Source organism: Ylistrum balloti, unplaced genomic scaffold, assembly GCF_031769215.1.
Source record: "Ylistrum balloti isolate Yb309-2 unplaced genomic scaffold, AGI_CSIRO_Ybal_v1 Utg370208, whole genome shotgun sequence".
Lineage (NCBI taxonomy): Eukaryota > Metazoa > Mollusca > Bivalvia > Pectinida > Pectinidae > Ylistrum > Ylistrum balloti.
In genome coordinates, this window is record NW_026782179.1 from 97,182 (window position 1) to 114,264 (window position 17,083).

The 17,083-nt window shown below is 33.4% G+C and overlaps 2 protein-coding genes across 2 annotated transcripts; both read left to right on the plus strand.

Moving 5' to 3' along the window:
* The first annotated feature begins 3,879 nt into the window (after positions 1-3,879).
* On the plus strand, positions 3,880-6,852 carry LOC132551626 (uncharacterized). Its single transcript, XM_060215803.1, has 6 exons — positions 3,880-3,952; positions 4,465-4,576; positions 4,963-5,411; positions 5,700-5,795; positions 6,171-6,265; positions 6,643-6,852. The coding sequence occupies exons 1-6, from the start codon at positions 3,880-3,882 to the stop codon at positions 6,850-6,852; spliced, it is 1,035 nt and encodes a 344-aa protein (XP_060071786.1).
* A 7,277-nt stretch (positions 6,853-14,129) lies between these two features.
* Positions 14,130-17,083, plus strand: LOC132551627 (uncharacterized). The gene is made up of 6 exons (XM_060215804.1): positions 14,130-14,202; positions 14,675-14,828; positions 15,215-15,654; positions 15,931-16,026; positions 16,401-16,495; positions 16,874-17,083. The coding sequence occupies exons 1-6, from the start codon at positions 14,130-14,132 to the stop codon at positions 17,081-17,083; spliced, it is 1,068 nt and encodes a 355-aa protein (XP_060071787.1).

Genomic DNA, 17,083 nt, shown 5'->3' on the forward strand with positions numbered 1-17,083 from the left:
CTCACATCCATAAGGCTAAAACATCCGATTATGTCTGACACCATGTAAGTTAATACATATGAGTATGTCTGACATCAATATGGCTAATACATCCAATTATGTCTGACACCATGTAAGCTAATACATGTGAGATGTCTGACATCAATATGGCTAATGCCTCCGATTATGTGTGACTCTTCGGTAGGCGTTAAACCTACCTAAGAAATTATACCTGTAAATTTTGCGAAATCAGCATACTCATTAGTGATGAAGTTTGAAACCAGTAAATCAAACATAAAATTCAGGAATATCTTAAGAGTTTATATAAATAAACGTATACTGGTCTTACGTTGTATTCAGAACAAGATAGTGCTTTAATATTACTTTGCATATAGATTACTATCAGTATACAAATGTATATGTTTTTGTATTCTAGTCAGATGCCCATTACATTTCCAAGTATATGTTAAGTGACGTACGTTATATACACATAACAAGTGTCTATTCACATGTGAATGACAGTTGACGTACGAGAGAAAACACGTGACCAGCAGCATAAGGAAAGGCCATGCCAAAACATCGACCTTCACCATCACATACAGCCTAGGAAACCACACAAAGACACAAATCTTTGGACCTGCTCGACTCCAGGCCCTGGGAGAGGAACTGGCCATGAAATTATGGGAAATGGTCTTTGATGCAAATACATCTTACTAGCATTAAATGCAAAGTATATTTAAATAATGCCTTCAAATAACTGTTTTCTACCTCCAAAACTCGTGTTGATATCAAGATTGGTTATGTCAAAGAGTACATTAATGTTCAATTAATGTATACTTTACTTACAGACACACAAATAATGCACTTTGAAGGTATATTTATACATATACATTTACTTTCATGTTTCTGCATGCCTCTTTTCTCAAAATACATTTACCTACATCTATTGTACAAAATTCAATAAGTAGATATTGCTTATTACATAAAAAAAGTGCAAAGATTATTAAACGAGCATGTGTTGTTTATTGTGTATAATAGTTATTCATTTCCGTAAAAGTTCACCAGATGTACACAAAAAGAAAACAAGACAGAAACTAAATTTCGACAATGGGGTCTAATTCGCTGATATGTTAGGACACGATACTGCTGAATCTTATAAAACATCTTGTGGTTAAAGTCATGAAAAATATAGAAACTATACCTGGACCAAGCCCAGACAACACGCATTAGTGGCGACTTTCAGTTAATGATATGCGTACCGACAATTCCAGTTATCAAATTACAAATGCATCTGTGTCAATAGGTATTCAGAGTACACTCCGTTTTTGTTATGGCTCATAATCATAAAAACATAATAGTAACTAATCTCTGTGATTTGATCATAGACTACAGTATTTTTGACATTCAAGATGGCCTCTATTCTCTGATTTGTATAAGTATTGTTTTATAGAGGAAACCAGGAAAATGAACCATTGAAAGATACAACTTGTATCAAGTAAAACTACAAAATTATCACAAAAATCCATAAGAATTTCGAAACGTCATCTTCGGTTATCGCATCAATTTGAATATATAGATGCTAAACTTAATTATGATAAAGACAGTCTTATATTTTGGGGGTTGTACGGAAGAACGAAAGTGAATGGAATTTTAATACAAATTTAGAATTAGATGCAAAAGATATTACTTAAACTGCATCATACAGCTGTTTCGACCTTCTTGGACTCAACAATGCTATACAATTTTCGTGATGCACAAAAAATACATCTTTTAGAATGAATGCAATTAAGTATATAGTAAAACATTAAAATCATTCAAAAGTTTCACTCAGTTTCTGATTATTCTGATAATTAAACAAACTGGTGTACTAACTAGTGGAACAGTAACGCTCCGTAACGGTAACACGTTTACAACCAATGATCAGCGTGACACATCAATATATCATAAAGGACAAACGTTAAATCAGATTGTCATTTTAACCCCAAGTCATAACCTGGTAAATTTATGCTTGCGTCACTTACACCTGTTATGTTTTTATCAATTTGCATTTTGTTTTGGTAAAATTTATGATATTGACATTTATAGAAAATATATCAAGTAATAAAATGATTCGTGATCTAGTGTACGAAAATACTGATATGATATACAGCACTGTATCTATATTTGTTTTAATTTGGACATATTCATCTTAAATCGACAAAAATAGTAGTTTAATTGGTCTTTAATATGGTATCATAATCTAATATTGGTTAGTCTTTAATGGAGGACGTTAACTTTGAGCCATCCAAATGTGGGGTTTGATATGACAATAGGATTGTTAAAACTGAGAGTAGAATGTGTGGCAACAGAAATGTTCAACTTAAGGGGTTCGTTACGTAGCAACAAAATCACTCATGCTGCGGGAGTGACTGGATGACAACATAACGACTCAAACTGCAGAAGTGATGGTGAGACGGATACACCAGTCAAATATTCGCTTTTCTGAGGTGTCATAACAGTATAAATCCGTGCGATACATTCTTTTTACATCATATACACCATTACACATTTGAAAGTCGATTTCCGTTATACCCCCTAATATATGATGGATTCATGTGATGGCGTTGTCCTTTATTGAAGGTATACTGAAAGATGAACGAAAGCAATACACATCAACTAAAATTGAAGATGAAGATACAAAGCACCACGTTGAAAATAAAACCTGTTTCAATATCTGTTTAACTAGTTTCCATCCAGCCATTTTTCCGAGTTTACCTCACAATGATATCTAAAACTAAGAACACCATAGAAAGTCCTGTCCACAAACAACGAGAAAATACTACCATGTCAACATAATCCTAATCTAAACTCATATTCAATAAAACTAGGGCAAAATATGAACAAAAGACAGAAAGAAGACCAGGTGTTTCGGAAGAGTAAATATCTTCTGCTTCATCGACGACGCCCCCAATGTAAACCTTGATCAATCCAAGTAAGTAATGTCACGTTCTCTAAAACTCTAAACTAACGAGCATCAAATACGTCCGACCTCTTTTCGCACAAAGAAGTAGAATATTTCTCATTGAGATCACTATGGAGACCCTCAAACTTCTCTTTAATTTTCATCAACCTGTATCTTTTGAAACCCTGTGTTACGAGTTTGACAATTTCTTGTATGAAAGTCGTGATAATGGGAACTAGCCTTTGGTTATCGAATTAATTGCAACATGTAAACACCATAAAAGAAGAGGGTAAGATATGACCAAAAGAAATATTAACACTGAGAATCCTGAAAAATACATAATAAGAGATTTTAGACAAAATATTTTCTGTTATAAATATAATAGTTACGCAACAAAAAATATTGTATTGGTTTTAAAGCTAGTTGTACAAATACAAATAATGAGTTCATTGGTGCATAACCTTAATTGTTTCAATGCAAACTGCATTATATCGTTGCACTTCCTCGGTATTCATCTCTAATGTGAAACTGTCACTGTCACACATGAACGTGCATAATTAATGTTGTTTAAATTGAAAACAATCCTGCGGCATGTTGTCCTCGAGGATATGTTTTTTTTCCACTTCACTGTTGATTTCAAACAAAAACCTGAAAATATCGTCATACTTATGATTGATAATATATGAATAAGCGTTGATGTTATTGTAAGTTCTCGATGAACCTCGGTTCGAAGAAAATAAATATGAAATGGCTTAATTAGATGCAGGCTTCATTAATTTTCTGAGAACTCTCCCTTGTCTTCTGGTCACGTGATCTATAATTCCATGAATCTGTACGTTGTTTACGTAGGATGTGATCATTGAAAGGTACCTAGCCTATTATCAACAGAATACTATATAAAGGGGAGAAAAATTGAAGACCTCACAGTCATCCTGACTAGACACCAGATATACACCAAAATGATCCTGTCAGCATTCCTGTGTTTGTTCCTGTTCTCTCTTACAACTGCTCAAGTGATTGAAAGCTCTGAAAGTAAGTAACCACATAGATATATAACTTTTGAAATCACAAGCGATACGTATGTTTGAGATATAAGATAAACCATGATTCAGAGACAAGAACAGTCTATGTAGAGTTTCATATATTCAAAATTGTACTTGTTTTTTTTTGTAATAACGGGTCTTTATCTTTTAGTTTGTTTGATGTTATTTCCTCTTGGATCGCTGTGTCTTTAACTGGTTGATGGGTTTTTATTTGATGACGAGCCATTAAGAACGAAATGATAATAATAATAAAGGCTCTTGTCTGGTTAATTAAAAAGATCTGACAAGAAAAACAGTGACATTTGTATCATGTGACAGAAACTGCATTCTAATACACATGTGGTACAAAAATAGTATTGGTTTTGTTTTGCATTCACGATATAATCGTTTCTCCTCATTTTTCAGAAAAACTTCAAATAATTTCTTAATTATTCATATATTCTTTTATTGCTTTCTGCAGAGGCTAGAGAATTAAATTACTATATCTGGTGAATTATCAAGGAAAAGCCCAAAACGACTTCCCTGTGCTTGAGAAAAGACTGGAAGTCGCATCGTTAGCATGTGAACAGAAAATTAATACAACTATTGATACCTGTTTGAAATGCATTGAAACGTAAGTACAGATGCCATATATTGTTTTACATTGATATATTAACTTGATGGTTAAACGACGTCTTTGGTAACCATGGCTATACAAAGCGTCCGTAAAATACCAGAAGAGACAATCTAAATAATGCTGTATTGTTTATACGTGTTTTCTCTATCCATTATTTCCTAGCTTCAATTTTATTTTCATTCTTGAGGTAAGATATCGCAGAATCACGAATTTACCTTTTCACAAAATACATTTTTTCAACATTCTGTCTTGTGTTGCTACATTTAGCATCCACTCAGTAGAGCTATTACAGCAACAGACGCTGCCGAGTTTCATTTCTATCTCAATTTCTGGTAAAATTGACAGTATACAATATCATTATATTTGATTTTACCTATCTATAGCCACCAGAATTCTGGCGGCCAAGGCGGAGGCCAAGGACCAAGTTTGGATCAATTGATTGTTGGTGTTATCCCATCACCCCTTGTAAATGGTTTGGGAAAGTTCGCAAATGATTTTAAAACCACATTCGAAAAGGATGTTCCAAAGTTTTTCACAGGAACAATTCCAAAGACTGTGAACAACGTTGGAAAGGAGATCGATAAATTCTTCACAGGAACAATACCCGGTGCAACTAAAATTGCTGGAAAGAATATCGGCACGTTCTTTACGGGAACATTACCAGGGGCGACCAAAACGGTTGGCAAGCATTTGGATACATTTTTCACTGGCACATTACCTGGTGCGACTAAAACGGTTGGAAAGCATTTGGATACATTTTTCACTGGCACAATACCGAATGTAGGAAAAGATATCAAGAATGGTTTCGAATCACTTGGCAATAAAATTGCAGGTACATATATTTTATATTGCTATGTTTCATTTCATTGGTGTAAAGTCTATGTTTTCTTATATATCAAAGTTGAATAAATTACATTGGAACAAGCTTAAATACTGTTATATTACAATATACATAGGCATAGTTTCGAATCGAAAACAAATGTGTGTTGTTTTTCTTATTATATTTATCTGCTACCGAAAAAAGAATACAAGGAAAATCAATATCATAGCATACCTTAACAACGTTCAAGATCTTAACTGCTGTTTTATTTAATATGTTGAACGATTCTTTTACGTACAGGAATCTTTGGACGTAGGAGAAGAGCGGCACATCCATGCCCTTCCTGTGATAGGATCAACACCGATTCAAAATCTGCTGATCAAATCCGAAGGGATGGTATGTGTTAATACATTTGTATCATTAGAGAAGGCGAACACTCTCTTTACTCATTATATTGCAGATTGAATTGCTGAAATGATCATATTCAATAGAGTTTTTTTTTTTTTTTTTTTTTGTACAACAAAATCTACAGAAATGCTCAATTATGATGACAGTCTCTCATTTTCACTCTCTCTAATTTTGATTCTAGCTTTGGATAATTTTTTTTCTGACGAAGAGACGCACATTGAAAAAAAATCAAATCTCGGGCAGCGCATTTTAAATTGTTATTGGTGATTCTATTCTCACCTTCTTCCTGTTACTCATAACGTAACGCCTGATCAGCAATATATCTCGTTTCTTTTTCATTTAATTCTTATTGATTTTTGTTAGTTTGTGGTAATTCCCTATTCAACGTCTTCGACGAATACACCAATACAGTGAACATCTTCGACTGGCTGAAGGAGGGCAATTTGATTGTTTCCAAGGTAAATATACCCAAAGAGTAATAAAGATTTCTTCTGAAACGAAATACCGATTAGTTTTAATTATTCTATGTATCCTGTAACGCATATGATTTTTTGAATGTTTTGAATGATAATGGTACAGTTTGTGAATGTATATTGGTTTTCCATTATTTGTCTGGAACTATTAGATGCTTCCATTCTTACTCGTCCCATTTAAAGTAAGAATTACAGTCGAACCTCGTTGTCTCGAACTCGGTGGGAACATTTGGAAACTTCGAGATAACCGAGTGTTCGATTTAAGTTAATCAGAATGTTTTGTGACAAGTGAAGCAGGGACCGGCGTTAACGAGGTACAGCTTAATATAAGAAGTTAAAATAAAACTTTTATCTTTCTACAGGTGTCCTTCAAGGTAGGAGATAAGCTCCAAATACCTCCTAACAGAGAATTTGCCAAACCTTTCACCGTTACCTACAGTATCGGGGCTGGTGATACTCCTAAGAATTACAAAAACACAACGACATACTTAGACGTCACAGACTACAACAATGAAGAGTTTGGCTTGTTCCTTGCTGAGAAAATCTGGAAGGAGTATGTTTTTGGACAGTAACTATCGCCTTGATGTACTTTCCTTTCTCGTTGATCTTAATATCCACTTTATTTTTTTACATTATATTTATATTTTTCTTCTCTTAATTAAATATTCATGCAAAGCCATTGTTTGCTTGTTATTATTTTCCATTTCTGTTATTATAAGAAAGCAAGCAGTAAAAAAATGTAGCTTTTCTTGTAAACTTTTATTATACAGACAAATCAACAAAATAACCAGCATATTGCACCCAATTAAGTAAATAATCAATATCATTTGATTAATTGAGCAAAATATTATCTGAAAGGAGCCAAAAGACAATAAAATTATCAGACATACTTACGAGCATCGAATAAAGGAGAGTATGATAAAAGCCTTAATAAAATTGCCAGTACTTATTGCAAAAATCAAGTTCACAGATATTCAACGAGCAATGTCTGTCTAATATTAAAATGTCTGTCTTTATTAAACTACGTTGTCGACTTTTTGTTCACATCTCGTTCTTATACATATGAATAAGATATTGAGTATAGTGTATGTGGATTTTTTCCTTTAAAGCATTTGGGACATTTTCATAAAGATTTTTTTAGTTTATTTATAAGTTTTTAAGTCCCATGAACAAACAGAGTCATTTTAGGCGCAAATTCCTAGTAGTACCTCACTGAACAGCATACGAGAAGATAATCGAATTAGTCTGGAGCAATTATGGTAAAGTATCTTGTCCCAAAACACAAGCATAGACCGGTGCGTTTCTCAGCTGCCCGACGAGAAACAAACAACGACAGGTAGAGAGCGACGAACCACACACCTCGGATGTTCAACTGGAGTTACGTAAGCCAATCGACTGAGCTACCTCGGCCCAAGTCTCTGTATAAGATATCTCGTATGGCAAATACATTATGTAAAGTAATTACATGAATTATTAGATATCTCCTATACTGTAGAAAATATCTTACATAAGGACTTTTTTATAGTTAAAATGCAATAAAAATTAGGGATCGATATTGCTCCTTAAATAAATACTGTAATAAGTTGTCCAGACAGCTTACCACAGGTAGTTTGCAAAAACACTGTTCGTAAAGGAATGTTGATTGAAACAGGGGAGAAAATAAGACGAAATAGTTTTACATCAAATTCATATATATATAACTCTTCAAAAACAAGATATCGAGACCCTACGATTTCAACATTATACACTGAAGACAGCCGTGTTATAAATATTTATTACGTTTTAAGTTATACAAACGCTAAGCCTATCAAAATGTTATTTTGAATTTGAATTATAAAAGAACAGCCTCCAAAGTATATGAAGCGATTTGATTCAATAATCCTATATCCTTACTCTAAATGGTTTTAATTGAAAACAGAAAACATTGTCGCCTTTACCCGAGACGTCAGCTCCATATAGAAAACTTACTTCTACAATGTTTTCTTACATATGCATATGTTGTATCAAACTGCCAAAAGTTGTGGTATATAACTCTCTATATCAAAGCTATACTCTGTTACATACCGACCGTCTAATTTCCTTTGGTAAACTAACAATGCCTTGAAACATAGACTGATATTGTTTAGAAAAACAGACATGTTGTCCAAATTACCCTAGATGCATTTACCGTGCATGGCGAAGGGGCTATATTATACACCACAGGGCCGTATGTAGTCTTAACTAGTACTAAGACATAAGACTTATCCAGCAGTGTCGTCGGGGTCACATTTTAAGTTAAGTTTACAGCGATGACAAGGAGCGCCTTCCAATATATTATGATATCTATTTAATAAGCACATGTAAAACCTTTGAACGGTAGTATCCATCTAATATTCAAGTATTCGCGGGGAGTAATATATATTTTACATTATGAAAGACTTTTTAGTGTTTTTTCTGCAAATGTAATTGATCAATGAATTATTCCAAAATAAATAACTTGCTTGTTTATACTCTATTTAAAAGCATCAAATATTCATTAAATTGACGACTGATTGAAATTTCAGTCTAGTCAGACATTTCGCTTGTTTTTTTCAACTGAATTGTATACACTAACATCATTGATTAAATAATAGAGATTGTTTCTCTCCCCTTCCTTATTCCTGAATGTTTAAAATTTCATTTTTCCGTATGTTTTATATGGATTTCCACACTTTAAACTACAAACATAAATAAAGATTTTTTGAAAAATAAAGTAGTATCAAAATCCATTTTTCAATTTTGCTTTCCGATAACTGTGCTTGTTACTCTATTACCAATCAAAGGATTGTACAAAAGAAACACAAGTCATTAGCACTTTTCAATACATATGATGCATTAAATTCAGTATAATTCAACTGATGAAGAAAAACGTATCGTACAACAGTTTCGTTGTTGTAGGACTCAATAGTGAGATAAGGGGAAAGAAGTTTTGAAATCGAGGGGGTCAATCTGTATAACAAACATTTTTAACAGAAATAAGCTAATACATGTGATTATGTCTGACATCAATATGGCTAATACAACTGATTATGACTGACATCAATATGGCTAATACATATCATTATGTCTGACATCAATAAGGCTGATACGTATGATTATATCTGACATCAATAAGGCTATTACATATGATTATGTCTGACATCAATAAGGCTAATACAACTGACTATGTCTGACACCAAGTAAGCTGATACATCTTATTATGTCTGACATTAATAAGGCTAATACATATGATTATGTCTAACATCAATAATGCGAATACATCTGATTATGTCTTCAATCAGTAAGGCAAATACATCTGAGTATGTCTAACATCAATATGGCTAATACATCTGAGATGTCTGACATCAATATGGCTAAAACATCCGATTATGTCTGACACCATGTAAGCTAATACATATGAGTATGTCTCACATCCATAAGGCTAATACATCCGATTATGTCTGACACCATGTAAGCTAATACATATGAGTATGTCTGACATCAATAAGGCTAATACAACTGACTATGTCTGACAACAAGTAAGCTGATACATCTTATTATGTCTGACATTAATAAGGCTAATACATATGATTATGTCTAACATCAATAATGCTAACACATCTGATTATGTCTTCAATCAGTAAGGCAAATACATATGATTATGTCTGACATCAATAAGGCTAATACATATGGGTATGTCTGACATCAATAAGGCTAATACAACTGACTATGTCTGAAACCAAGTAAGCTGATACATCTTATTATGTCTGACATTAATAAGGCTAATATATATGATTATGTCTAACATCAATAATGCGAACACATCTGATTATGTCTTCAATCAGTAAGGCAAATACATCTGAGTATGTCTAACATCAATATGGCTAATACATCTGAGATGTCTGACATCAATATGGCTAATACATCCGATTATATCTGACACAATGTAAGTTAATACATCTGATTATGTTGACATCAATATGGCTAATACATATGAGTATGTCTCACATCCATAAGGCTAAAACATCCGATTATGTCTGACACCATGTAAGCTAATACATATGAGTATGTCTCACATCCATAAGGCTAATACATCCGAATATGTCTGACACCATGTAAGCTAATACATATGAGTATGTCTGACATCAAAAAGGCTAATACATCTAATTAGGTGTGACTCTACGGTAGGCGTTAAACCTACCTAAGAAATCATACCTGTAAATTTTGCGTAATCAGCATACTCATTAGTGATGAAGTTTGAAACCAGTAAAGCAAACAGAGAATTCAGGAATATTTAAAGAGTTTACATAAATATACGTATTGTATATTGGTCTTATGTTGTATTCAGAACAAGAAAGTGCTTTAATATTACATTGCATATAGATAACTATCAGTAAATATGTTTTTATATTCTAGTCAGATGCCCATTACATTTCCAAGTATATGTTAAGTGACGTACGTTATATACACATAACAAGTGTCTATTTACATGTGAATGACAGGTGACGTACGAGAGAAAACACGTGACCAGCAGCATAAGGAAAGGTCATGCCAAAACATCGACCTTCACCATCACATACAGCCTAGGAAACCACACGAAGACACAAATCTTTGGACCTGCTCGACTCCAACCTGGCCCTGGGAGAGGAACTGGCCATGAAATTATGGGAAATGGTCTTTGATGCAAATACATCTTACTAGCATTAAATGCAAAGTATATTTAAATAATGCCTTCAAATAACTGTTTTCTACCTCCAAAACTCGTGTTGATATCAAGATTGGTTATGTCAAAGAGTACATTAATGTTCAATTAATGTATACTTTACTTACAGACACACAAATAATGCACTTTGAAGGTATATTTATACATATACATTTACTTTCATGTTTCTGCATGCCTCTTTTCTCAAAATACATTTACCTACATCTATTGTACAAAATTCAATTAAGTAGATATTGCTTATTACATAAAAAAGTGCAAAGATTATTAAACGAGCATGTTTTGTTTATTGTGTATAATAGTTATTCATTTCCGTAAAAGTTCACCAGATGTACACAAAAAGAAAACAAGACAGGAACTAAATTTCGACAATGGGGTCTAATTCGCTGATATGTTAGGACACGATACTGCTGAATCTTATAAAACATCTTGTGGTTAAAGTCATGAAAAATATAGAAACTATACCTGGACCAAGCCCAGACAACACGCATTAGTGGCGACTTTCAGTTAATGATATGCGTACCGACAATTCCAGTTATCAAATTACAAATGCATCTGTGTCAATAGGTATTCAGAGTACACTCCGTTTTTGTTATGGCTCATAATCATAAAAACATAATAGAAGCTAATCTTTGTAATTTGATCATAGACTACAGTACTGTTGACATTCAAAATGGCCTCTCTTCTCTGATTTTTATAAGTATTGTTTTATAGAGGAAACCAGGAAAATGAACCATTGAAAGATACAACTTGTATCAAGTAAAACTACAAAATTATCACAAAAATCCATAAGAATTTCGAAACGTCATCTTCGGTTATCGCATCAATTTGAATATATAGATGCTAAACTTAATTATGATAAAGACAGTCTTATATTTTGGGGGTTGTACGGAAGAACGAAAGTGAATGGAATTTTAATACAAATTTAGAATTAGATGCAAAAGATATTACTTAAACTGCATCATACAGCTGTTTCGACCTTCTTGGACTCAACAATGCTATACAATTTTCGTGATGCACAAAAAATACATCTTTTAGAATGCATGCAATTAAGTATATAGTAAAACATTAAAATCATTCAAAAGTTTCACTCATTTTCTGATTATTCTGATAATTAAACAAACTGGTGTACTAACTAGTGGAACAGTAACGCTCCGTAACGGTAACACGTTTACAATCAATGATCAGCGTGACACATCAATATATCATAAAGGACAAACGTTAAATGAGATTGTCATTTTAACCCCAAGTCATGACCTGGTAAATTTATGCTTGCGTCAATTACACCTGTTATGTTTTTTATCAATTTGCATTTTGTTTTGGTAAAATTTATGATATTGACATTTATAGAAAATATATCAATTAATAAAATGATTCGTGATCTAGTGTATGAAAATACTGATATTATATACAGCACTGTATCTATATTTGTTTTAATTTGGACATATTCATCTCAAATCGAAAAAATAGTAGTTTAATTGGTCTTTAATATGGTATCATAATCTAATATTGGTTAGTCTTTAATGTAGGACCTTAACTTTGAGCCATCCAAATGTGGGGTTTGATATGACAATAGGATTGTTAAAACTGAGAGTAGAATGTGTGGCAACAGAAATGTTCAACTTAAGGGGTTCATTACGTAGCAACAAAATCACTCATGCTGCGGGAGTGACTGGATAACAACATAACGACTCAAACTGCAGAAGTGATGGTGAGACGGATACACCAGTTAAATATTCGCTTTTCAGAGGTGTCATAACAGTATAAATCCGTGCGATACATTCTGTTTTACATCATATACACCATTACACATTTGAAAGTCGATTTCCGTTATACCACCTAATGTATGATGGATTCATGTGATGACGTTGTCCTTTATTGAAGGTATACTGAAAGATGAACGAAAGCAATACATATCAACTAAAATTTAAAGATGAAGATACAAAGCACCACGTTGAAAATAAAACCTGCTTCAATATCTGTTTAACTAGTTTCCATCCAGCCATTTTTCCGAGTTTACCTCACAATGATATCTAAAACTAAGAACACCATAGAAAGTCCTGTCCACAAACAACGAGAAAATACTACTAAACTCATATTCAATAAAACTAGGGCAAAATATGAACAAAAGACAGAAAGGAGACCAGGTGTTTCGGAAGAGTAAATATCTTCTGCTTCATCGACGACACCCCAATGTAAACCTTGATCAATCCAAGTAAGTAATGTCACGTTCTCTACAACTCTAAACTAACGAGCATCAAATACGTCCGACCTCTTTTCGCACAAAGAAGTAGAATATTTCTCATTGAGATCACTATGGAGACCCTCAAACTTCTCTTTAATTTTCATCCACCTGTATCTTTTGAAACCCTGTGTTACGAGTTTGACAATTTCTTGTATGAATGTCGTGATAATGGGAACTAGCCTTTGGTTATCGAATTAACTGCATCATGTAAACACCATAAAAGAAGAGGGTAAGATATGACCAAAAGAAATATTAACACTGAGAATCCTGAAAAATACATAAGAGATGATCAACAAAACATTTTCTGTTATGTATATAATAGTTAAGGAACACAAATTTATATTGGTTTTATAGCTAGTTGTACAAATACAAATAATGAGTTCATTGGTGCATAACCTTAATTGTTTCAATGCAAACTGCATTATATCGTTGCACTACCTCGGCATTCATCCCTAATGCGAAACTGTCACTGTCACACATGAACGTGTATAATTAATGTTGTATAAATTGAAGACAATCCTGCGGCATGTTGTCCTCGAGGATATGTTTTTTTCACTGTTGATTTCAAACAAAAACCTGTAAATATCGTCATATTTATGATTGATAATAAATGGATAAGCGTTGATGTTATTGTAAGTCCTCTATGAACCTCGGTGTTCGTAGAAAATAAATATGAAATGGCTTAATTAGATGCAGGCGTCATTAATTTTCTGAGAACTCTCTATTGTCTTCTGGTCACGTGATCTATAATTCCATGAATCTGTACGTTGTTTACGTAGGATGTGATCGTAGGTACCTAGCCTATTATCAACAGAATACTATATATAAGGGGGAGAAAAACTAAAGACCTCGCAGTCATCCTGACCAGACACCAGATATACACCAAAATGATCCTGTCAGCATTCCTGTGTTTGTTCCTGTTCTCTCTTACAACTGCTCAAGTGATTGAAAGCTCTGAAAGTAAGTAACCATATAGATGTATAACTTTTGCAATAACAAGCGTTCCGTATGCTTGAGACATAAAATAAACCATGTTTCAGGGACAAGAACATTCTATGTATAGTTTCATCTTTCTGAAATCAAGTCTGTTTTTTTTTATAATAAAGGCTCTTTATCTTTTAGTTCGTTTGATGTTATTTCCTCTTGGATCGCTGTGTCTTTAACTGGTTGATGGATTTTTATGTGATGACGAGCCATTAAGAACGAAATGATAATAATAATAAAGGCTCTTGCCTGGTTAATTAAAGAGATCTGACAAGAAAAACAGTGACATTTGTAGCACGTGACAGAAACTGCATTCTAAAACACATGTGGTACAAAAGTAGTATTGGTTTTGTTTTGCATTCACGATATAATCGTTTTCTCCTCATTTTTCAGTAAAACTTCAAATAATTTCTTTATTATTCATATATTCTTTTATTGCTTTCTGCAGAGGCTAGAGAATTGAATTACTATATATTGGTGAATTATCAAGGAAAAGCTCAAAACGACTTCCCTGTGCTTGAGAAAAGACTCGAAGGCGCTACGTTAGCATGTGAACAGAAAATTAACAGAACTATTGATACCTGTTTGAAATGCATTGAAACGTAAGTACAGATGTCATATATTGGTTTACATTGATCTATTAACTTGATGGTTAAACGACGTCTTTGATAACCATGGCTATACAAAGCGTCCGTAAAATACCAGAAGAGACAATCTAAATAATGCTGTATTGATTATACGTGTTTTCTCTATCCATTATTTCCTAGCTTCAATTTTATTTTGATTCTTGAGGTAAGATATCGTATAATCACGAATTTACCTTTTCACAAAATACATTTTTTCAACATTCTGTCTTGTGTTGCTACATTTAGCATCCGTTCAGTAGAGCTATTACAGCAACAGAAACTGCCGAGTTTCATTTCTATCTCAATTTCTGGTAAAATTGACAGCATACAATATCATTATATTTGATTTTACTTATCTATAGCAACCAGAATTCTGGTGGAGGGAAAGGACCACGTTTGGATCAACTGATTGTTGGTGTTATCCCATCACCCCTTGTAAATGGTTTGGGAAAGTTCGCAAATGATTTTAAAACCACATTCGAAAAGGATGTTCCAAAGTTTTTCACAGGAACAATTCCAAAGACTGTGAACAACGTTGGAAAGGAGATCGATAAATTCTTCACAGGAACAATACCCGGTGCAACTAAAATTGCTGGAAAGAATATCGGCACGTTCTTTACGGGAACATTACCAGGGGCGACCAAAACGGTTGGCAAGCATTTGGATACATTTTTCACTGGCACATTACCTGGTGCGACTAAAACGGTTGGAAAGCATTTGGATACATTTTTCACTGGCACAATACCGAATGTAGGAAAAGATATCAAGAATGGTTTCGAATCACTTGGCAATAAAATTGCAGGTACATATATTTTATATTGCTATGTTTCATTTCATTGGTGTAAAGTCTATGTTTTCTTATATATCAAAGTTGAATAAATTACATTGGAACAAGCTTACAGACTGTTATATTACAATACACATAGGCATCGTTTCGAATCGAAAACAAATGTGTGTTGTTTTTTCTTATTATATTTGTCTGCTACATGAATACAAGGAAAATCAATATCATAGCATACCTTAACAACGTTCAAGATCTTAACTGCTTTAATATGTTGAACGATTCTTTTACGTACAGGAATCTTTGGACGTAGGAGAAGAGCGGCACATCCATGCCCTTCCTGTGATAGGATCAACACTGATTCAAAATCTGCTGATCAAATCCGAAGGGATGGTATGTGTTAACATTTGTATCATTAGAGAAGGCGAACACTCTCTTTACTCATTATATTGCAGACTGAATTGCTGGAATGATCATATTCAATAGAGTTTTTTTTTTTTTTTTTTTTCAACAAAATCTACAGAAATGCGCAATAATGATGACAGTCTCTTATTTTCATTCTCTCTAATTTTGATTGTAGCTTTGGATATTTTTTGTTTTTTTCTGATGAAGAGACGCACATTGAAAAAAAAATCAAATCTCCGGCAGCGCATTTTAAATTGTTATTGGTGATTCTATTCTCACCTTCTTCCTTTTACTCATAACGTAACGCCTGATCAGCAATATATCTCGTTTCTTTTTCATTTAATTCTTATTTATTTTGTTAGTTTGTGGTAATTCCCTTTTCAACGTCTTCGACGAATACACCAATACAGTGAACATCTTCGACTGGCTGAAGGAGGGCAACTTGATTGTTTCCAAGGTAAATATACCCAAAGAGTAATAAAAATTCCTTCTGAAACGAAATACAGATTAGTTTTAATTATTCTATGTATCCTGTAACGCATATGATTTTTTGGAATGTTTTGAATGATAATGGTACAGTTTGTGAATGTATATTGGTTTTCCATTATTTGTCTGGAACTATTAGATGCTTCCATTCTTACTCGTCCCATTTAAAGTAAGAATTACAGTCGAACCTCGTTGTCTCGAACTCGGTGGGAACATTTGGAAACTTCGAGATAACCGAGTGTTCGATTTAAGTTAGTCCGAATGTTTTTTGAAAAGTGAAGCAGGGACCGGCGTTAACGAGGTACAGCTTAATATAAGAAGTTAAAATAAAACTTTTATCTTTCTACAGGTGTCCTTCAAGGTAGGAGATAAGCTCCAAATACCTCCTAGCAAAGAATATGCCAAACCTTTTACCGTTACCTACAGTATCGGGGCTGGTGATACTCCTAAGAATTACAAAAACACAACCACATACTTAGACGTCACAGACTACAACAATGAAGAATTTGGCTTGTTCCTTGCTGAGAAAATCTGGAATGAGTATGTTTTTGGACAGTAA